Raw genomic sequence first — 22,812 nt, forward strand, 5'->3', positions numbered from 1 at the left:
GCCTATTTATACTTTAAGAAGAGCCTGGGAATTATTAATGTAAAAAAAAACGATGAAGGGAAGATTAATAAAGGGCCATAACGTGTGACTGGAGATGGTGATGCAGATGGAGAGTAACCAAAGGAATAGGCTATAACACACTGAGTGAATCAGGCTCATTACCTCGCTGCTCAAGGTAGAAAGCAACTCAACTGGTAAGTGAAATTATCTACCATTTAATGCAGGAAAAGAAAGTCACTTGATTTTCATTTTGTTCAACAATTGCTCAATTCACACCCTCATTTTTATATTAAATATAATTAAATGTATATAAATTACATAGCTTTATATAATTATATAAAACTGAGAGCTTCCATTTCTAGATTCTTTCCTCCTCTTGAGTAATTGTTGAACTAAAATGAAAATCAAGTAACTTTCTTTATATATTTCTTATTGTAATTTATAGTTTTTCCTTATGTATTGCACCATACTGTTGGTGCAAAACAACAAATTTCATGACGTATGCCAGTGATTCTGGTTCAGTATTTGGGCTTTGGTGCATATCATGAGATCACATCACAGCCAGCCTCATTGCAATGCATTGTTTCCATGTCTTTCAGGAATTCGCTGATGCAGTATTTCACCTGGTCACAGAGAAATTCAAAGAGCTAACAGACAATTTGACCTCTTCACATGCACGGCACAAGGTACTTGCAGGAATCGTAATGACCAAAGGTAAGAAAATTCAAAAACCTGGAGGCAATTCTTCCTTAACGCAGAAGCGGTGCTTGGAGGATGCTTCCTTTTCTTTCCTCTTACAAACAATAAATAATACTCGACGTACCTCAATTCTCTTCCCTTTTTTCTCAGGGGCATTTTCTAAAAACAATGATAAACCTGATAAATAGATTGAAGAAATGGTGAAGGTAGTGCCCAAGTAATATTCAGGTGTAATTATCCTTACCATATATGCCACATGTTAGCGTGATGCCAAGTGGTTACTAGTTCGAGCCTTGGCTGAGGCAGCGTGTTGTGTCCTTGAGCAAGGCACTTACTGCGACGACACTGGTGCCAAGCCGTATGGGTCCTAATGCCCTTCCCTTGTACAACATCGGTGGCGTGGAGAAGGGAGACTTGCAGCATGGGCAATTGCCAGTCTTCCATATAACCTTGCCCAGGCCTGCGCCCTGGAAACCTTCCAAGGTGCAAATCCATGGTCTCATGAAACTAATGGATGCCTATTAATTATCCTTACCGTAGCGGGGAGAACGGAAGATACGAGGCACCACGGCAGCATAGCTGTTAGCATGATGTAACTACAGCTCAGGGCACTGGAGTTCAGTGTTTGTAAGAAGTTTGTATGTCCTTCCGGTGTGCACATGGGTTTCCTCACAGTGCTCTAGACAGTCCAAAAATGTAAAATGTACCATTGGTCACTGTAAATTGTTCAGTGATTATGCTAGGGTTAAATAGGTGGGTTGCTGGGCAGTGTGATTTGTTGAGCCAAAAGGGCCTGTTCTGTGCTGTATCTCTAAATAAATAGGGAATTGATAACCTATGTAGCTGCTGAGGATTGATAGAAAGTCAATAGATATTTCTCAATTATGCATTGAAACAAGCATTAAACAGTAAGCCATTTTCATGGGTAACTCCTATAACAGGTGTACGTAACAAGTATAATTTCCAAAACTCCTAACAGCTTTAATACCCATGATTCTGAATTCTAGTAAATCCTTGCTCTGATAAGATACTTATTTTTTACAAGTCACATACCCGAACAAGATTGGTGAATTGTACCAGATAGTGATGTGCTTCCGGTTTGCTTTCCTGATTCAGATTGTATTCGTCACACGAACATTGAAACATACAATGAAATGCGTCAGTTGCGTTAACAACCAACACAGCTAGGGATGTGCTGGGAGCAGCCTGCACGTGTCCCCGAACATTCCTTTGTCAACACAGCATGCCTACAATGCTTGGTAGAGCAACACAGAACACAACAAGCAACAAAACAACAACAGCAAAACAAGCCCCATTCTTCTCTCCCACACTCCCACACAGATTGACAGTCCTCCAATCCCAGGGCAGACTTCCGAACTCCAATCTCCAGTCTCCAGCCCTGTTACTGCATTCATGAGTTAATGTAATGGTTGTCATTCCTGATCAGCCGCGTGGGAACAAAATACACATGAGAGGCAAGCATTGATAGTAAAATAATGTCCAGATGCCAAAAGCGTAAAAAATTCGTTCTGCATTTAACAATGTGAGCTTGCTCAGAAAGGAATGAAAATCAGAAAATCAATTTGAAACTCTAAGTTCACACAAATTCACAGATATTTACAATATGGAAGAGTCTAGCACCAGAGGTACAGCCTCAGAATATAAAGACATACTTTTAGAACAGAGCAGCACACGCAAAAAGTGCTGGAGAACGCAGCAGGCCAGGCAGCATCCATAGGAAGCGGTACAGTCGACGTTTTGGGCCGAGACCCTTCGTCAGGACTCAACAGAGATGGGGAGGAATTTCTTCAAGGATGGTGAATCTGTGGAATTCATTGCCACAGATAGCTGTAGTGGCTAGCTCATTGGGTATATTTAAAGCAAAGGCTGATAGGCTCTTAGTAAAGGCGCCAAAGGTTACAAGCAGAAGGCAGGAGAATGGAGTTGAGAGTGAAAATAAATCAGCTATGATTGAATAGCAGAGCAAATGTGAGGGGCCGAATGGCCTAATTTGTTCCTATGTCTTATTTCATTCTCCGTTACACTCATATACATAAGAATGATAGTAAACAGTCTTGAACTTGAATCTTGAATCTTATAAATATTCCCCTCAAATATTACAACATAAAAATGCAAGATGCAGAGACAAAATAATACCCCTCCATCCTGCACTACAACTCTGTATGATCATGGATGTGACATTTACCATTTGTACTCTGCTTTTTAATGCTCCTATCATGCTAAAATGATTTTGAGTATCTTGCTTGTTGTATATTTAACATATCAGTGATATTTGAGTAATATGGTAAATATATTATTTGATTAAGCATTCTTTGTTATTTACATAATTCATTACAGGTTATGTATAAAAGTACGTAAAAGGCAAATGTCATCATGCCACCAAGTGTCTTGCTAAAAGTAAAACTAAGGATGTACATGAGTTATCTCGGCTCCATGTTTTTCTTTAAATTAGTTTTATGTTTTGGTGTTAGAGAACATTACAGGGACGATGAGGAAGTTTTAAAGGAAGCTTAGACAATTACCTACCTGTTGAAGTGCAGCAAGACATACGAGATTTTTAAAAAGCACAGTGAGAAATGGTCAAGTAAAAAAATAACGCAGCACATGCTTCTCACAACCCTTCATCATCCCTTGGTCTAAATGCTGGAGCTACCTGTCTAGGTAAGAGCTGTAACACAAGAAGTCGATTCAATGCAGTTTGAGCTAATTACAGTATAAATGCTGTCCTCTCCAGTTTTGACCAGATGCTGAAACAATGAATATTTTTGAGTCATTTGATGGAAAATAAATCAAATTTTAGAAGTAGAAGATGTTCAGAGAACGATAATGTAAGATTCAGAAGCAGGAGCTGGGTATTCAGCCTCTCAGACCTGGTCTGGATGATTTTTTAACTCAGCTTCTCTTTCTCATACTAAACCATTGCCTTACGTCAAAAAAGCTGTCAATCTCTGCCTTGAATATACTGAGCCTCAACAGTTCTCTCGATTAAAGAATTTCAACTTTCTATTATCCCCTGAATGAAGAAATGTTTAATCAATTCAGATTTGAATAATTTACTGCCTATTTTAAGTCTGTGATCTCTGGTTCCAGCCACCCCAGTCAGAGGAAGCATCATCCCTGCATCAAGTCACATGAGGGTTTTTGTGTATTTCAATGAGATCACCTCCCTTTTTCCTAAACTCGAGAGAGCATTGGCTCAGTCTGCTTAATATCTGCTCATAGAACACTTCTATCATCTCAGGAGTTTCGTCTGGTGAACCTTTTTATAAACCTCTATCACAAATGTATCTTTGCTTAGGTAGAAAGAGCAAATCCATAACAAGGTTGCAGTTATGATCTCACGAACACAAATAAAAGCTTCCTAATTGTGTCCTGTATATTACTCATATATTATTCTGTACCTGTACTCGGTACAAGGACAATTCTATACATACTTCTCTGAGATAGGTTTCATTCACATTTTTTCCATGTTTCCATTTGAGGCAATCATAGTCTGTGACAATAAATGAAAAATGGTCACTAATAAATTCATTTTTAATCAGTTGAAATTGCCTTATCCAGTGAGTGGCTAGAATGTAGAACTCACAACCATTAGAAGTTAAGTTGCAGTGTTATGAAACTGGTTAGGCTCCCTCTAGGGTATTGCATTAATTCTTGCTGGCCCATTATAAGAATAATGTGGAGGCTATGGAGAGGGTGCAGAAGACACAGAAACATAGAAAACATACAGCACAATTCAGGCCCTTTGGCCCACAAAGCTGTGCCGAACATATCCCTACCTTACCCATAGCCCTCTAGTTTTCTAAGCTCCATGTAGCCATCCAGGATTTTCTCAAAAGACTGTATCATTTCTGCCTCTACCACTGCTGCCAGCAGCCCATTCCACGCACTCACCACTCTTTATTAAAAAACTTACCCCTGATATCTCCTCTGTATCTACTTCCAAGCACCTTAAAACTATGCCCTCTCATGCTAGCAATTTCAGCCCTGGGGAAAAGCCTCTGACTATCCACACGATCAATGCTTCTCATGATCTTGTACACGTCTATCAGGTCAGTGGGTAGTGGGTAGTGGTTCCATATGTCACTACTACAGGGCGTGACGACCCTGCCTTATACGAGTCCCGGGCTCAGCTGGCTCCGGCTGACAGTACCCGGTATGGGCCCCTATCCAGGGTTACGGATCCCACTGCCTTGTGGGTATCTTCAGGAAAAGAGAAGACTAAGGAGTAAACCCTACACAAATTCGGAGTGGAGCCCCTAAGGCGCTTGGATGACATATCACGTCAACTCCCGGCAGCTCCTGCAGCCAAGCTTATACAAAATGTACTGCTTCGCATTCCTTTGGACCACATCAGCGAGACCAAAAGGGGAATCTTGATGTCTGGGCAGCCCAGGATCTTCATATTCATCGCCCAGGTCTGCGCCCCAGACGGGTGCATCCATTGTCTACTTAGACAGACGGAGCCATGATGATGATGATCTATCAAGTCACCTCTCATCCTACGTCGCTCCAAGGAGAAAAGGCCGAGTTCACTCAACCTATTCTCATAAGGCATGCTCCCCAATCCAGGCAACATCCTTGTAAATCTTCCCTGTACCCTTTCTATGGCTTCCACATCCTTCCTGTAGTGAGGCGACCAGAATTGAGCACAGTACTCCAAGTGGGGTCTGACCTGGGTCCTATATAACTGCAACATTACCTCTCGGCTCTGAAACTCAATCCCACGATTGATGAAGGCTAATACACCGTATGCCTTCTTAACCACAGAGTCAACCTGCATAGCAGCTTTGAGTGTCCTATGGACTCGGACACCAAGATCCCTCTGATCCTCCACACTGCCAAGAGTCTTATCATTAATACTATATTCTGCCATCATATTTGACCTACCAAAATGAACCATTTCACAATTATCTGGGTTGAACTCCATCTGCCATTTCTCAGCCCAGTTTTGCATCCTATCAATGTCCCGTTGTAACCTCTGACAGCCCTCCACACTATCCACAACACCCCCTACCTTTGTGTCAGCAGCAAATTTACTAACCCATCCCTCCATTTCCTCATCCAGGTCATTTATAAAAATCACAAAGAGTAGGGGTCCCAGAACAGATTCCTGAGGCACACCACTGGTCACCGGTCCCAATGCAGAATATGACCTGTCTATAACCACTCTTTGCCTTCTGTGGGCAAGCCAGTTCTGGATCCACAAAGCAATGTCCCCTTGGATCCCATGCCTCCTTACTTTCTCAATAAGCCTTGCATGGGGTACCTTATCAAATGCCTTGCTAAGATCCATATACACTACATCTACTGCTCTACCTTCATCAATGTGTTTAGTCACATCCTCAAAAAATTCAATCAGGCTCATAAGGCACGACCTGCCTTTGACAAAGCCATGCTGACTATTCCTATTCGTATTATGCCTCTCCAAGTGTTCATAAATCCTGCCTCTCAGGATCTTCTCTATCAACTTACCAACCACTGAAGTAAGACTCACTGGCCTATAATTCACTGTAAAACTCACTGGCTATCCCTACTCCCTTTTTTGAATAAGGGATCAGCATCCACAACTTCCAGTCCTCCGGAACCTTTCCCTTGCTCGTTGATGATGTAAAGATCATTGCCAGAGGCTCAGCAATCTCCTCCCTCGCTTTCCACAGCAGCCTGGGGTACATCCCGCCCAGTCCCGGTGACTTATCCTACTTGATACTTTCCAAAAGCTCCAGCACATCCTCTTCCTTAATATCTACATCCTCAAGCTTTTCAGTCCACTGCAAGTCATCCCTACAATCACCAAGATCCTTTTCCGTGTTGAATACTGAACCAAAGTGCTGTATTCATTAAGGACCTCCACAATTTCTTCCGGTTCCATACACACTTTTCCATTGTCACACTTGATTGGTCCTATTCTCTCACGTCTTATTCTCTTGCTCTTCACATACTTGTAGAATGCCTTGGAGTTTTCCTTAATCCTGTCCACCAAGGCCTTCTCATGTCCCCTTCTGGCTCTTCTAATTTCATTCTTGAGCTCCTTCCTGCTAGCCTTATAATCTTCTAGATTCATATCATTGCCTAGTTTTTTGAACCTTTCGTAAGCTCTTCTTTTCTTTTTGAATAGATTTACAACAGCCTTTGTGCACCACGTAGCTTGTACCCTACCATCTTTTCCATGTCTCATTGGAACGTACCTACTCAGAACCCCACACAAATATCCCCTGAAGATTTGCCACATTTCTTCGGTACATTTCCCTGAGAACATCTGTTTCCAATTTATGCTTCCAAGTTCCTGCCTGATAGCCTCATTGTTCCCCTTACTCCAATTAAACGGTTCCCTAACTTGTCCGTTCCTATCACTCTCCAATGCTATGGTAAAGGAGATAGATTTGTGATCACTATTTCCAAAATGCTCTCCTACTGAGAGACCCGACACCTGACCAGGTTCATTTCCCAATACCAGATCAAGTACAGCTTCTCGTCTTGTAGGCTTATCTACATATTGTGTCAAGAAACCTTCCTGAACACACTTAACAAACTCCACCCCATCTAAACCCCTCACTCTAGGGAGATGCCAATCAATATCCGGGAAATTAAAATCTCCTACCACAACAACCCTGTTATTATTACTCCTTTCCAGAATCTGTCTCCCTATCTGCTCCTCGATGTCCCTCTTACTATTGGGTGGTATATAAAAAACACCCAGTAGAGTTATTGACCCCTTCCTATTCCTAACTTCCATCCACAGAGACTCCATAGACAACCCCTCCATGACTTCCTCCTTTTCTGCAGCCGTGACACTATCTCTGATCAACAGTGCCACGCCCCCACCTCTTTTGCCTCCCTCCCTGTCCTTTCTGAAACATCTAAGGCCTGGCACTTGAAGTAACCATTCCTGCCCCTGAGCCATCCAAGTCTCTGTAATAACCACAAGACGTTTAGCAGGATGAAGCCTGGATGGACACATGGTATAAGGCGAGGTTGAAAAATTAGAATTGTGCTCTGTGGCGCAGCAGAGGCCGAGGGAGAAACCTGATAGAAGCTGATAGGATGGCCTGGTAGTGTAACAGCTAGCACAATTGTTTTAAGCTGCCAGCTGTATGATCAGGGTTCGATTCCTGCTGCTGTCTGTAAGGAGTTTGTGGAAATCTTGAGCAACAGACACAAAAGTACCGGAGGAACTCAGCAAGTCAGGCAGCACCAGCTGAGGGAAACAAACTCAACTGCTCATTCATTCCCCTCCATAGATGCTGCTTGTAAGTTTCCATTTCGTTATAAGGCCATAAGACATAGGAGCAGAATTAGGCCATTCAGCCCATCAAGTCTACTCCACCATTCCATCATGGCTGATCCCAGATTCCACGCAACCCCATACACCTGCCTTCTCTCCATATCCTTTAATGCCTGACTGATCAGGAAATGAGCAACTTCCACCTTAACTATACCCACGGACTTGGCCTCCACCACAGCCTATGGCAGAGCATTCCATAGATTCACTACTCTCTGGCTAAAAAAATTCCTCCTTACCTCTGTTCTAAAAGGTCACCCCTCAATTTTGAGGCTGTACCCTCTAGTTCTGGATACTCCAAACACAGGAAACATCCTCTTCGCATCCACCCTATCTTGTCCTTTTAACATTTGGTATGTTTCAATGTGATCCCTCCGCATTCTTCTGAATTCCAATGAGTACATCGCAAAGCTGACAAATGCTCCTCATATGTTAACCCATTCGTTCCCAGAATTACCTTCATGTACCTCCTCTGGACTCTCTCCAATGACAACACATCCTTTCTGAGATTTGGGGCCCAAAACTATTGACAATACTCCAAGTGCAGCGTGTCTAGTGTCTTATAAAGGCTCAGCATTATCTCCTTGATTTTATATTCTAATCCCCTTGAAATAAATGTCAACATTGCATTTGTCTTCTTTACCAAAGACTCAACCTGTAAATTAACCTCATGGAGTCTTGCACGAGGACTCCCAAGTCCCTCTGCACCTCTGATGTTTGAACCTTCTTTCCACTTAGATAATAGTCTGCACTATTGTTCCTTTTACCAAAATGCATTATCACACATTTCCCAACACTGTATTCCATCTGCCATTTTTTGCCCATTCTTCCAATTTGTCTAAGTCCTTCTGGAATCACATTGCTTCCTCAGCACTACCTACCCCTTCACCTCTCTTAGTATCATCTGCACACCTTGCCACAAAGCCATCAATTCCATTATCCAAATCATTGACAAAGAATGTGGAAAGTAGAGGTCCCAATACTGACCCCTGAGGAACACCACTAGTTACTGGCAGCCAACCAGAAAAGGCCCCCTTTATTCCCACTCACTGCCTCCTGCCTGTCAGCCATTCCTCTATTCATTTCCTGTAATGCCATAGGATTTTATCTTGTTAAGCAGCCTCACGTATGGCAACTTTTCGTCCCTCTTCCCTCCGGGAGAAGGTTCAGGAGCTTGAAGACTCGTACAGCCAGATTTGGAAACAGCTTCTTTTCAACTATGATAAGACTGCTAAATGGATCCTGACCTGGATCTGGGCCGTACTCTGCAAATATCCGGACCTGCCTCTCGGTTTTTTTGCACTACCTTAATTCCCACTTTCCTATTTTCTATTTATGATTTATAATTTAAATTTTTAATATTTACTAATTTTAACTATTTTTAATATTTTTAATATTTAGTATTAGTAATCCAGGGAGTGTGAAGCACAGAACCGAATATCGCTGTGATGATTGTACATTATAGTACCAATTGTTTGGCCACAAGTATAAAGTATAAAGCATCAAATGCCTTCTGAAAATCCAAGAAAATAACATCTGCTGCCTCTCCTTTGTCCACCCTGCTTGTTATTTCCTCAAACTCTAACAGATTTGTCAAGCAAGATTTTCCTTTACAGAAACCATGCTGACATAGAGTTATTTTGTCATTAGTCTCCAAGTAGCCTGAAACCTCATCCTTAATAATAGACTCCAATACTTTCCCAACCACTGAGGTTAGACTAACTGGCCTATAATTTCCTTTCTTTTGATTTCCTGTCTTCTTAAAGAGTGGAGTGACATTTGCAATTCTTCTAGTCCTCTGGGACCATGCCAGAATCAAATTATTCTTGAAAGATCATGATCAATGTATCCGTTATCCCTTCAGCAATCTCTTGGGACCCGAGAATGTAGTCCACAGGGCTATTATGGTGGTGTTGGAAGCATGACAGCACTTGCGACCTGCTAAGGGCAATCCATACTAATTCCACTCAATACAAATTATGTGTTTAACTGTATGTTTCAGTGTACATGTGACAAATAAAGCTAACCTTTAAAGGTATGAGAGGCATAGATATGAGAGGGAAATATATTTAAGACAAGGTTGGATAGATTTTTGCATAGTAGGGGAATCAAGGGTTATGGGGAAAAGCCAGGTAGGTGGAGATGAGTCCATGGTCAGATCAGCCATGATCTTATTGAATGGCGGAGCAGACTCAATGGGCCAGATGGCCTACTCCTGCTTATATTTCTTATGTTCCTATGTAGATAGAGTAGAAAGATTATACTTCTTCCCCGGCATCAAAACGTCTAATACTAAAGGGAAAGTTCAAAGAATGTGTGAGGGATAGGATTTTCACACGGAGAGATGGGTGCCCGGAAAGTGCTGACAGCCGTGGTAGCAGAGGCAGATTCCACAGAGACTTTGAAGAGGTTCTTTGATAGACACATGGATTTGCAGAGAATGGAGGGGTATGGACCACATGCAGGCAAAAGGGATTAGGTACCATTAACTTAATTAATTTGGCACGAAATCGGGCTAAGAGGCCTTTTACATATATTCGATGTAAAATAGAAATGATGAAATTAATAGCATTTAAGAGTAAACTGAATAAATGCATATGGTGCTAATGAATTAGAAAGTCACAGTGAATAACACGTACAAAATGAATAAACAGTGGAGTTTATTCCCCCGACTTGCTGAGTTCCTCCAGCATTTTTTTTTTGCATATTGCTCAAAATCTTCATCATCCCTTGTGCTGAGATATTGTTAAGATTGACTCACATGGGGTCCCATGAGGCAAGGACAAATTAGGCTAATGGCAAGTGGTGAATTTTCTGTGCAATGAATATACTGAATGAATGAATGTGTTAAGCTAGTAAGAGATGAAGTTGAAAAAGACCAAGCCATCGGAGCAGATGAGGCTTATCATGTGCAATCAATACAGAGCAGCAATCACTGCTGAACTGAATAGCCAGAAGCATACAGTATGTCTGATTGTGCCATTTCTAACCATTGATCAACAAGAAAGGTAGTGAAGTGCTGGAGGCAGCACAGAACAGACCACAGAACTGAACTTTAGTGGCAGGGGCTGACTAATGAAGAAAGGTCAGACATATTGCTTTTCTTTTCAGCTGGTTATCAGAAATTCAAGATGTGACATTTATAAAACTGTTAATAGCTTGAAAAATGTTGTCCCACTTTTAAATCATTATTTTAAATGGAATGGTTGGTGTAGAGTTTAGAAGGCCAAAGGCTGCAAGGAAACATATCTCAATGTTAATAATAAAATTATACGCTCTGTAATTTGAACTCAGGCACCTAAATTTAACTTGCCATAGTTGAAAGTTTTTTTTCTCTCGAAGTTAAAACAGCAAACAATTCAGTTACAGTGCATAGGTAAGAGGGCAATGTTTACACGGGAATTGAATAAAAGTGGCAAGGAGCAGATCGGTTTCACATAAGCAAAATCCGTCAGTATATGTGAAGTCGTAAGTGTAAAATTGAATAACAGTGAGAACTAAAGAACAAACTGAGGTAAAAAGTGACAGATTCTGTCCTCATGACTGTAAAGAAGAAAGTGTAGTTTTTGTGGACTCTTAGACGGTTTGACAGAAGATGAGCTTTATTTCACTACGAGCAATATATTTTGTACCTACATGCTTGCAGTTTTTCTTTGATATCAATGACAGATCATGAGAGATTCGTTGTCATTGTCCTGAAATATAGTTGTCTGCTTTGCATTTCACAAATCATACCTGTCCCAACATTTGCTAATTCATCTGGAATCCAAGCACTCTGAAATCACAAACATATTTCCCCTGTCTCTGTTGTGAGTAATTCATCAATGCTGTTTACCTAGAGCTGTTTGTATAATTTCCACAGCAGGCAAGACACCTCGAGTCCACTGAGTTCCAGCTAACTGTACCTGTTAGCTGAAGCATTTTCAGGCTCTCAGCAAGTTACTGAATTAATAGTGAAATTTGCTGTTCATAAGATGAGAAGACCATTAAGATGCATGAGCAGAATGTCAGCTTCGCTATTCCATCATGGCTGATTTATTTTCCTTCTCAACCCATTCTCCTGCCTTCTCCCTGTAATCTTTAACTCCCTTACTAATCAAGAACCTTTCAACCTCCACTTTAAATATGCCCAGTGACTTGGCCTCCTGAACTATCAGTAGAAATAAATCCCACACATTCACCACTTTCTAGCCAAAGGAATTCTTCCTCATCTCTGTTCTAAAGGGACCTCCATCTACTCTGAGTCAGTGCCCTCTGGTCCTAGACTCTCCCATGTCACCATCTTAAGTCTGATGAGAGAAGCATAGTTGAGTCTATACATCCCTATATGTTTTCACTTTAACTGTTCATAATGATCAAAACCTGACCCATTCAATTTAATCTTACTGTTATGGCTGGAATGTACATGTCTTTCAATGAAATCAAAAGATGAAGATTTTTATTAACTTGAAAATAAAAGTGATGTTGGAGACATTTTTTCTTGAGATCTGCAGCTGAAAATGTGTTCAAATTAGTACCTTTTTCTTGTTCACCAAGTACCTCCTTAGGCCACGATAAGTCTGTACATCAAAGACCACAAAGCCTTGTAAAAAGAAAATCAAGCTTTATAGCCCTTAGTAGAGTCAGTGCATAAGAGACAGTAGATCTGTGGTCAGGTGATTCAGGGTGAACCATTTCAAGGTTAACCTGAGCAGGTGAGATGATCATTCCCCTGAAAAAGGTGTGTTTTTTTTTAGCAACAATCTGCTGAAGGAATTGAGCAGAGGGATGTTAAACTGTCCTGGCGCTCTCACTGCTAGGGTGAATGGAGTCTGGGAACTGAGGTCCAGCCAATCACATCATCGTGCCACCTGACTCCCGATAACTGGCTAAAGAAGTGGCATTCAGAGTGACATTCCAAACTGGCATAATCATAGGGAGGTACGGAATGCAAACAGGAAACATCCCACCAAGTTCAAGCCACTAAACCTACATAAATTCCATTTTCTTATTCTCCCCAGATTCTCAGCAAGCTTTTAGTTACTCTTGAGTAATTTATAATGACCAACTAACCTACCAGTCTTTACAGCTTAGGGACATGGGAAGACCCGAACAAAAGAGGTTACCAGGAAAGTGGATGAAGGGAAGGCAGTGGATATTGTCTACATGGACTTCAGTAAGGCCTTTGACAAGGTCCCGCATGGGAAGTTATTTAGGAAAATTCAGTCGCTAGGTATACATGGAGAGGTGGTAAATTGGATTAGACATTGGCTCAATGGAAGAAGCCAAAGAGTGGTGGTAGAGAGTTGCTTCTCTGAGTGGAGGCCTGTGACTAGTGGTGTGCCACAGGGATCAGTGCTGGGTCCATTGTTATTTGTCATCAATATCAATGATCTGGATGATAATGTGGTAAATTGGATCAGCAAATTTGCTGATGATACAAAGATTGGAGGTGTAGTAGACAGTGAGGAAGGTTTTCAGAGCCTGCAGAGGGACTTGGACCAGCTGGAAAAATGGGCTGAAAAATGGCAGATGGAGTTTAATACAGACAAGTGTGAGGTATTGCACGTTGGAAGGACAAACCAAGGTAGAACATACAAGGTTAATGGTAAGGCACTGAGGAGTGCAGCAGAACAGAGGTATCTGGGAATACAGACACAAAATTCCCTAAAAGTGGCGTCACAAGTAGATAGGGTTGTAAAGAGAGCTTATGGTACATTGGCCTTTATTAATCAAAGTATTGAGTATAAGAGCTGGAATGTTATGATGAGGTTGTATAAGGCATTGGTGAGGCCGAATCTGGAGTATTGTGTTCAGTTTTGGTCACCAAATTACAGGAAGGATATAAGTAAGGTTGAAAGAGTGCAGAGAAGGTTTACAAGGATGTTGCCGGGACTTGAGAAACTCAGTTACAGAGAAAGGTTGAATAGGTTAGGACTTTATTCCCTGGAGCATAGAAGAATGAGGGGAGATTTGATAGAGGTATATAAAATTATGATGGGTATAGATAGAGTGAATGCAAGCAGGCTTTTTCCACTGAGGCAAGGGAAGAAAAAAACTAGAGGACATGGGTTAAGGGTGAGGGGGGAAAAGCTTAAAGGGAACATTAGGGGGGGCTTCTTCACACAGAGAGTGGTGGGAGTATGGAATGATCTGCCAGACGAGGTGGTAAATGTGGGTTCTTTATTAACATTTAAGAATAAATTGGACAGATACATGGATGGGAGGTGTATGGAGGGATATGGTCCGTGTGCAGGTCAGTGGGACTAGGCAGAAAATGGTTCGGCACAGCCAAGAAGGGCCAAAAGGCCTGTTTCTGTGCTGCAGTTTTTCTCAGGTTTCTATGGTTTCTAAAAGCCACATGGGCACAAGGAGAACGTGCAGATAGCACCCAAGGTCAGGATTGAACTTGATATGAGGCGGCAGCTCTACTAACCTCAGCATCGTGCATTTGTCCCGGACAGATTCTAGGGGAGGGAACCCAACCCTACGGTCACTTTGTTTAGATGCAGTTGTCAGCTCCTTTCAAATCTATAAAGTTATAGAAACTGTTTTGTGAATGCTTAGCTTGTCAGTTTCACCCAGAGGGCAAGGTTCTGGAACTCATCGGCTGAAAGGATTGTGGAGACAGAGAACATTGTTCCAAAATGGCCTCCTCCTGCTTTGTAAATCTGTTACTATTCTATCTATAAATTTTAAAATGTGTTATTTGTCAGTCTGTGATGAGATAGAGCTGGAAGGATGGTCAACCAAATTTACTTTCCTCTCCCAGGCTGATATCCCCACTGGTGAAGTACAAGTTGCAATAGATTAACTGCTTTGGATAGGCCATAAACAGACACTCTATTGTCTTTGTCACAGAAAGGATTTACCATGAACGCAGAAGCAAAGATTCCAGGATGAGTTCAAGCCTCCTTGAAACAGTGCAACACTGACTCCTGACAATCTCTGATCCATAATAATCTGACCATATCTCTGGAAGGTGCTGAAAACCCTGAGGCCATGCATCAGGTCCACACAGAAACACCATGTAGGAAGTAAAGGAAGTGGAGCAACCTACAAGCTATCTGCCCGCCCCATCAGCCACTATCTACTCCAGTCTGCTGTCTTCATATGGGTCTCATTGATCACTTCAGATCCCACAAAATAAGTCAGCCTTAACACTAGGTGACAGCCTAAGAACAAGAAGATAATCTACAAAATGAGGAGTTTAAGTGCCAGCGATCAGGGTTCAATCCCCACCTTAGTCTGGAAGGAGTTTATATGTTCTCTCCATGACTGCGTGGGTTTCCTCTGGGTGCTTCCGCATTCCGAAGATTTATGGGTTAGGGTTAGTGAGTTTTGGTCGTGCTGTGTTGGTGCCGAAGCACGGCCCCCAACACTTATTCAGGTTGTCATTGACGCAGACAAGGCGTGCACATGTCATAAATAAAGCTGATCTTTTTCTAATGTTTTTGAGTCAGAGAACTCAAAAGAAAAAGCAAGGCTTCAGACTGACTAACAACGAAATTACAGCAGTCGTCTCTCACTGTGGAAGGAGCAATATCTGTCTCTCCCTTGTTAGTGAGAGATACAGTCTGTGGGCTGTTAAAAACGTTGGAGTGAACAGTTAGTTTTTGATGGACTGTTGACCATGTCTCTCTTTGGGGGTTTTGCTGTTGCTGGCATGGTTGGTGGTGAGAATGCTAATGATTTATGCTAGAATAAGTTGGGGGAAATTGATGCTGCTTGCTGCTGCTTGGGCATGGATGGGAGCAGAGGACTTTGGGGTTCTTAGTTTTATCTGTCATTCATTTTTTGGGGGTTTCCTCCTGTTTCGAGGATGTCTGCAGAGAGTAAGAGTTTCAGGTTGTATATTGTATACATACTCTGATATTAAATGGAACTATTGAACTATTGAACACACAGTGCTCTTTGAGGATAATGATATTTATAAATGTGATCTGAAAATGAACTTAAATGTAATGAGTTAGTATGGCTTTGTTCACCACCGGAAAAAGAATAGGTTGATTTACATAGTGTATATAGCATTTTCCTGTGTTTCCAGTTGATCTATCCTCACTGCACTGTTAACAACAGGAATTCTGCAGATGCTGGAAATTCAACCAACACACATCAAAGTTGCTGGTGAACGCAGCAGGCCAGGCAGCATCTCTAGGAAGAGGTGCAGTCGACGTTTCAGGCTGAGACCCTTCGTCAGGACTAACTGAAGGAAGAGTGAGTAAGGGATTTGAAAGTTGGAGGGGGAGGGGGAGATCCAAAATGATAGGAGAAGACAGGAGGGGGAGGGATAGAGCCAAGAGCTGGACAGGTGATTGGCAAAGGGGATACGAGAGGATCATGGGACAGGAGGTCCGGGAAGAAAGACGGGGGGGGGGAGGGACCCAGAGGATGGGCAAGAGGTATATTCAGAGGCATGCAGAATTCGTTGACTTTATTAACTTTGCCTCCAACTTTCACCCTGCCCTCAAGTTTACCTGGTCCATTTCCGACACCTCCCTCCCCTTTCTAGATCTTTCTGTCTCTGTCTCTGGAGACAGCTTATCCACTGATGTCTACTATAAGCCTACTGACTCTCACAGCTATCTGGACTATTCCTCTTCTCACCCTGTCTCTTGCAAAAACGCCATCCCCTTCTCGCAATTCCTCCGTCTCCGCCGCATCTGCTCTCAGGATGAGGCTTTTCATTCTAGGACGAGGGAGATGTCTTCCTTTTTTAAAGAAAGGGGCTTCCCTTCCTCCACTATCAACTCTGCTCTTAAACGCATCTCCCCCATTTCATGTACATCTGCTCTCACTCCATCCTCCCGCCACCCCACTAGGAATAGGGTTCCCCTGGTCCTCACCTACCACCCCACCAGCCTCCGGGTCCAACATATTATTCTCCGTAACTTCCGCCACCTCCAACGGGATCCCACCACTAAGCACATCTTTCCCTCCCCCCCTCTCTCTGCATTCCGCAGGGATCGCTCCCTACGCAACTCCCTTGTCCATTCGTCCCCCCCATCCCTCCCCACTGATCCCCCTCCTGGCACTTATCCGTGTAAGCGGAACAAGTGCTACACATGCCCTTACACTTCCTCCCTTACCACCATTCAGGGCCCCAAACAGTCCTTCCAGGTGAGGCAACACTTCACCTGTGAGTCGGCTGGGGTGATATACTGCGTCCGGTGCTCCCGATGTGGCCTTTTATATATTGGCGAGACCCGACGCAGACTGGGAGACCGCTTTGCTGAACGTCTACGCTCTGTCCGCCAGAGAAAGCAGGATATCCCAGTGGCCACACATTTTAATTCCACATCCCATTCCCATTCTGACATGTCTATCCACGGCCTCCTCTGCTGTAAAGATGAAGCCACACTCAGGTTGGAGGAACAACACCTTATATTCCGTCTGGGTAGCCTCCAACCTGATGGCATGAACATCGACTTCTCTAACTTCCACTAATGCCCCACCTCCCCCTCGTACCCCATCTGTTACTTATTTTTATGCACACATCCTTTCTCTCACTCTCCTTTTTCTCCCTCTGTCCCTCTGAATATACCTCTTGCCCATCCTCTGGGTCCCTCCCCCTCCTTGTCTTTCTTCCCGGACCTCCTGTCCCATGATCCTCTCGTATCCCCTTTTGCCTATCACCTGTCCAGCTCTTGGCTTCATCCCTCTCCCTCCTGTCTTCTCCTATCATTTTGGATCTCCCCCTCCCCCTCCCACTTTCAAATCCCTTACTCACTCTTCCTTCAGTTAGTCCTGACGAAGGGTCTCGGCCTGAAGCGTCGACTGCACCTCTTCCTACAGATGCTGCCTGGCTCACTGCACTGTTAATGAGTTTGCTTTCCAATAAATTTGAAGGTGCTCACACAACCAACGATTAAAGTTTTACAATCGCAGATCATGCTAAAGTTTGGTTTAAAGGCAAATTTGTTTAATCAGGGTTGCATAATCCTTTTGTGTATCTTCTTTGCTTGACAACTCCAAGAGGAATACAGTAAGCAGTACTATACACCGTCCATTGCCTTCTTTGACCTCCCTTAAGTCTGTCAATCCATCAGTCAGAAATGACTGTGGAAATTCTTCCTCAAGTTCAGCAACTCATAAAAAATTACCCCCATCTTATTTGCTTCTTTGTAGCATGAAAACTATGAAGCTGTTAGGTTCATTATAGAACCAATCTCAATGAAGACCAGTGCCAAACAGGGCCCAATACTTTTCTTACAACAGGAATTCTGCAGATGCTGGAAATTCAAGCAACACACATCACGGTCTCGGCCTGAAACGTCAACTGTACCTCTTCCTAGAGATGCTGCCTGGCCTGCTGCGTTCACCAGCAACGTTGATGTGCGTTGCTCCAATACTTTTCTTACTTTTTCTCACCAAACTGTTGTCACAAACCTCCAACAAATTTATTGTATTTGTGGAGTTAACTTTCACAACAAGCAGGAAATTGTTCAACCTACAGCGATTACAGTTCAGAGCCAAGGAAAACCAAACCTTGGGTGATAACTGGGTGTCCAGCCGCAGTATGAAGATAATGCTTATGTTTGTGCCACTCAGAGACCACAGATCTGCAGCTTTAGCAAGCTGCTCCTTTTACACCACACTGATATCTGACAATAAAGGCTTCTGAAGAAATCCTGGAACAACCTTCCACATTTCAGAGATGTCTTGGTGCGATAGACATCATTGCTGAAATGTATCACAGGCTTCTGTGTGCCAGCAAGTTAAAAAAGTTGAAGTCTGTCCCGGGCCTTATAGGCCGATGCTTATGCCAGTTATGCGAAGCGACTGAGAGTACGAGACTCCCCCTGGATAGGACACCAGTCTGTCGCAAGGTTAACCCCCAGCATTTTGCTGGTACCCATTTTCAGCTGGGTGGACTGGAGCAGTGTGTGGGTAAGTCACTTGTTCAAGGACACAACACGCTGCCTCGGCTGGGGCTCGAACCCACAACCTTCAGATCGCTAGTCCAACGCCTTAACTACTTGGCCACGCGCCACACTGTGTGCCAGCAAGGACACCGAGTTTCTCAATAGATTTTACAGTGATTATTTCAGTAGCGGTTCCTTAAAGGTTTCATCTCCAGGGGAGGTAGTGGAGATAAGTTCCCACAATCTATTAAACGCTCCCAATGACATGTGTCGCAAATTGCCTCTGGCAACCAAGTCCAGCTGCTTGCTTTCACATGTGGCTGTGTGGAGAAGGGGCAAAAACATGTTACTGCCACCTTCAACTCAACCGCTTTGGGCAGATGGGGTTGGCAGCTCATCCAGGAGAAGATTTCTCATCTCAGATCTCTACTGCCTTGCAGCTCTACCCACTTTGGGAGTAAACATCAAGGAAAAACCATAGCTGGAATCCCTAAGGCAGTCCTATGTTGACTTCAGTGCTGACTGACAACTCCTGCGATGCCCTAGGTGTCAAACTGTATCAGTCTTTGCCACCCCTTTGGATTCGTCAGCTACATGGAGAGGGGCCGCTTGCTGCGTGGACAACAGCTTGCTCTTCATATCTTGCATTTCATGTAGACAGCTAGGACGCAATATTCATGGTCGACCTCGACCAATGGAAGGCCTCAGGATTTCAGTAGCTACAGACAATCACGGAGGATATCAAAGAGCACCACCTTGGGGAATAAACATCTGGCTCACCAACAACCATTTAACTATGGAGTCCACCTCTACACTTTCACTACTAATGCTTCAATCAGGTGAGCAGATACAGCCACAAGATCCTTTAAACAATAAGTAATCCCCCTTTTCAACGCACATCTTTTTTTACATGAAATATAATAAATTACTCAGCGGTTCTTCAAAACAGCCTGCCAGCTGAATAGTTTAGTAGATGCTAAGCCACTGGAGAGACACAAAATGAGTATTCTTTCAGGCAAATCTTGATTGTCTCAGTTTCTGTCAGTTAAGCTAATGAGATCCTTCAAAATACAGTCACCCAATGGAAACTAAAGTCATTAGCAACTTCTTCTTTGTCATTAAAATTAACAAAGTCGAGCCAGGTTTCTGATAATAGAAAAACATTCCCCTGAATGTTTAACAAATCCCTTAATATAATATTATATGCATTTATTTTAATACCAACTGAATTACTAATATTATTAGCATCCTCAGGCCATCTATTAGCTCAACTATCTCATTACCTCTTGTCATGTTAATGAGTAATATGTAAATCAGCCCTCATCGGGTTAACAATTAAAATATTGAAAACCAGTGCAACAAGCCTGTATCATAATAGATCTGTGTTTAATAGTCCGGTTAACTTTGAAAATTTGTTTACAATGGGCCCTTTTGTAAGAGCAGCCAAATTATTTAATTGGTTATGAATTTGATAATGGGGAAAACTGTAGAGTACAACAAGAAATCAAAGTACCAGTCAGGTAAACAGAAGAGTGGCAAATTACTTAATGACAAAACACAGAAGACTGGAGACACTAGAACGAGAAGCAAAAATCAAATGGTGGAAGAGCTCTGTAGGCCAAGCAGCATCTACAGTGGAAGATGGACAGTCAGTATTTAGAGTCCAGACCCTTCATCTGAACTGAAAGAGTAGAAGGGAAGTAGCCACAATAAAGAGGCGAGGAGGAAGGGCAGGGTAAAAGCTGGCAAGTGACAGGTGTATCCAGGTAAGGTGAGTTGATTGGCAGATGAGATCAAGTGATGTTCAATCCTGAATCTCTTTGAGGACAGTAAAAACAGGAAGGGAATTCAAAGGAAACGAGAAGAAGTGTGGAAAGGAGAGGTTTTGAAGTGGCTGTCTACAGATTCCATAATGTCAAACAGGACTGTTCTAGACCTTATGAAACACTACTTGAGCCAGACACCAAGGTACTGCCTGATACTCTTTACCTCGTCCTGCAGAAAATACATGGTCCCAACAGGCAATTGCAAAGCAGATTTGCAAGAAGCACAGTGGTGTGCTGCACCTAGTCTGACTACCAGACGTCTCCAGCGACCGGGGTTCAATTCTGACCTTGGGTGCTCTCTGTGTGGAATTTGCACTTAGCTGTCCCCTGATTAATCCAGTCTCCCCCCACACCCCAATGATGTGCCTGTAGGGAGGGTAATTGGCTCCAGTAAGTCTGACCCCAGGCACTAAAGCACCAACTTGTATTCATTACCAATAAAATGAAAGTAACCGAGGGTGATGTTGACCGCCACCTTCGTACAACTTCCCGTTGAATCAGAACTAGAATCTGGTTTATTGTCACTGACATACGTTGCAAAATCTGTTGTTTTGTGGCAGCAGAACAGTGCAAAATATTACTGTCACCGATATTATGTCTGGTTAAACGATCAAATTTCAAAGAAAACTTCATTGTCAAGGTTCATGTATTTCACCATGTACAACTTCGAGATTCATTTTCTTCTGAGCATACTCGGTAAATCCAAGAAACACAGCAGAATCAATGAAAGACCGCCCCAACAGGACAGACAAACAACACACAAAAGACAACTAGCTGGGTAAATATAAAAGAAAAATAAATAATAACAGTAAATTAAAAAACAATAAATAATGAGAACATCAGATGAAGAGTACTTGAAAGTGAGTCCATAGTTAGTGGGAACACTTCAGCGATGGGGCAAGTGAAGTTATCCCCTCTGTTTCAAGAGCCTGATGGTTGAGGGGTAATAACTGTTCCTGAACTTGGTGGTGTGGGTCCTGAGGCTCCTGTAACTTCTTCCCGATGGCAGCAGTGAGATGAGAGCATGGTCTGGATGCTGAGGTTCCTTGCTAATGGATGCTGCTTTCCAGCGACAGTGCTCCGCGTAAGTTTGCTCAATGGTGGGGTAAGGTTTCACCCGTGATGGACTGGGCTGTATCCAATACTTTTTGTGGACTTTTCCATTCAAGGGCATTGGTGTTTCCATAACAGGCCATGATGCAAACAGTCAATATACTCTCTACCACACATCTATAGAAGTTTGTCAAAGTTTTAGATGACGTGTCGAATCCCCACAGACGTCTAAGGAAGTAGAGGTGCTGCCGTGCTTTTTTTGTAATGGCACTTACGTGCGTGACCCAGGACAGATCCTCTGAAATAACAATATTGAGGAATTCTAGGTTGCCGACCCTTTCTGCTTCTGATCCCCTAATGTGGACTGGCCCATGGACCTCCTGTTTCTTTTCTCCTGAAGTCAATAATAAACTTGTTGACCTTGCTGACACTGAATGAGAGATTGTCGTTGTGGCATCACTCAGCCAGATTTTCAGTCTCCCTCTTATATGCTGATTTCTCACCACCTTTGATTCGGCCAATGACAGTGGTGTCATCAGCAAATTTAAATGTGGCATTGGAGCTGTACTTAGCCACACAGTCATAAGTATGAAACGAGTAGAGCCGGGGCCTTGCGGCGCACCTGTGCTGATGGAGATTCTGAAGGAGATGTTGATGCTAATTCAAATTGACTGGGGTCTGCGTGTAAGGAAATCGAGGATCCAGTTGCACAAGCAGGTATTGAGGCCTTTGTATTGAAACTTACAAATTGGTTCTGAGGGGATGATAGTATTGAATTCCAAACTATATTCAATGAAGAGCATCCTGATGTATGACTCTTCACTGTCCTGATGTTCCAGGGTTGAGTGAAGAGCAAATGAAATGCCATCTGCTGTTGACCTGTTGTGCCAGTAGGCAAATTGGAGCAGATCCCAGTCACTCCACAGGTTGCGTCACCAACCTCTCAAAGCACTTCATCACAGTGAATGTAAGTGCTACTGGACGATAGTCATTCAGGCAGGCTATCATGTTCTTCTTAGGTACTGATATAATTGAAGCCTGCTTGAAGCAGATGGGTGCATCAGACTGCCGAAGCCTGAGGTTAAAA

The 22,812-nt window shown here is 42.9% G+C and overlaps 1 protein-coding gene across 2 annotated transcripts in view; it reads left to right on the forward strand.

Annotated features, from left to right (window-relative positions):
* Positions 1-22,812, forward strand: part of adarb2 (adenosine deaminase RNA specific B2 (inactive)) — an 832,269-nt gene that overhangs the window by 622,893 nt on the left and 186,564 nt on the right. For both annotated transcript variants that reach the window (XM_063044383.1, XM_063044384.1), the window contains one exon: positions 600-714. In XM_063044383.1, coding sequence (XP_062900453.1) covers positions 600-714 — 115 coding nt within the window. The remainder of the gene's footprint in view (positions 1-599; positions 715-22,812) is intronic.

The sequence above is a fragment of the Mobula hypostoma genome, chromosome 3 (genome assembly GCF_963921235.1).
Source record: "Mobula hypostoma chromosome 3, sMobHyp1.1, whole genome shotgun sequence".
Lineage (NCBI taxonomy): Eukaryota > Metazoa > Chordata > Chondrichthyes > Myliobatiformes > Myliobatidae > Mobula > Mobula hypostoma.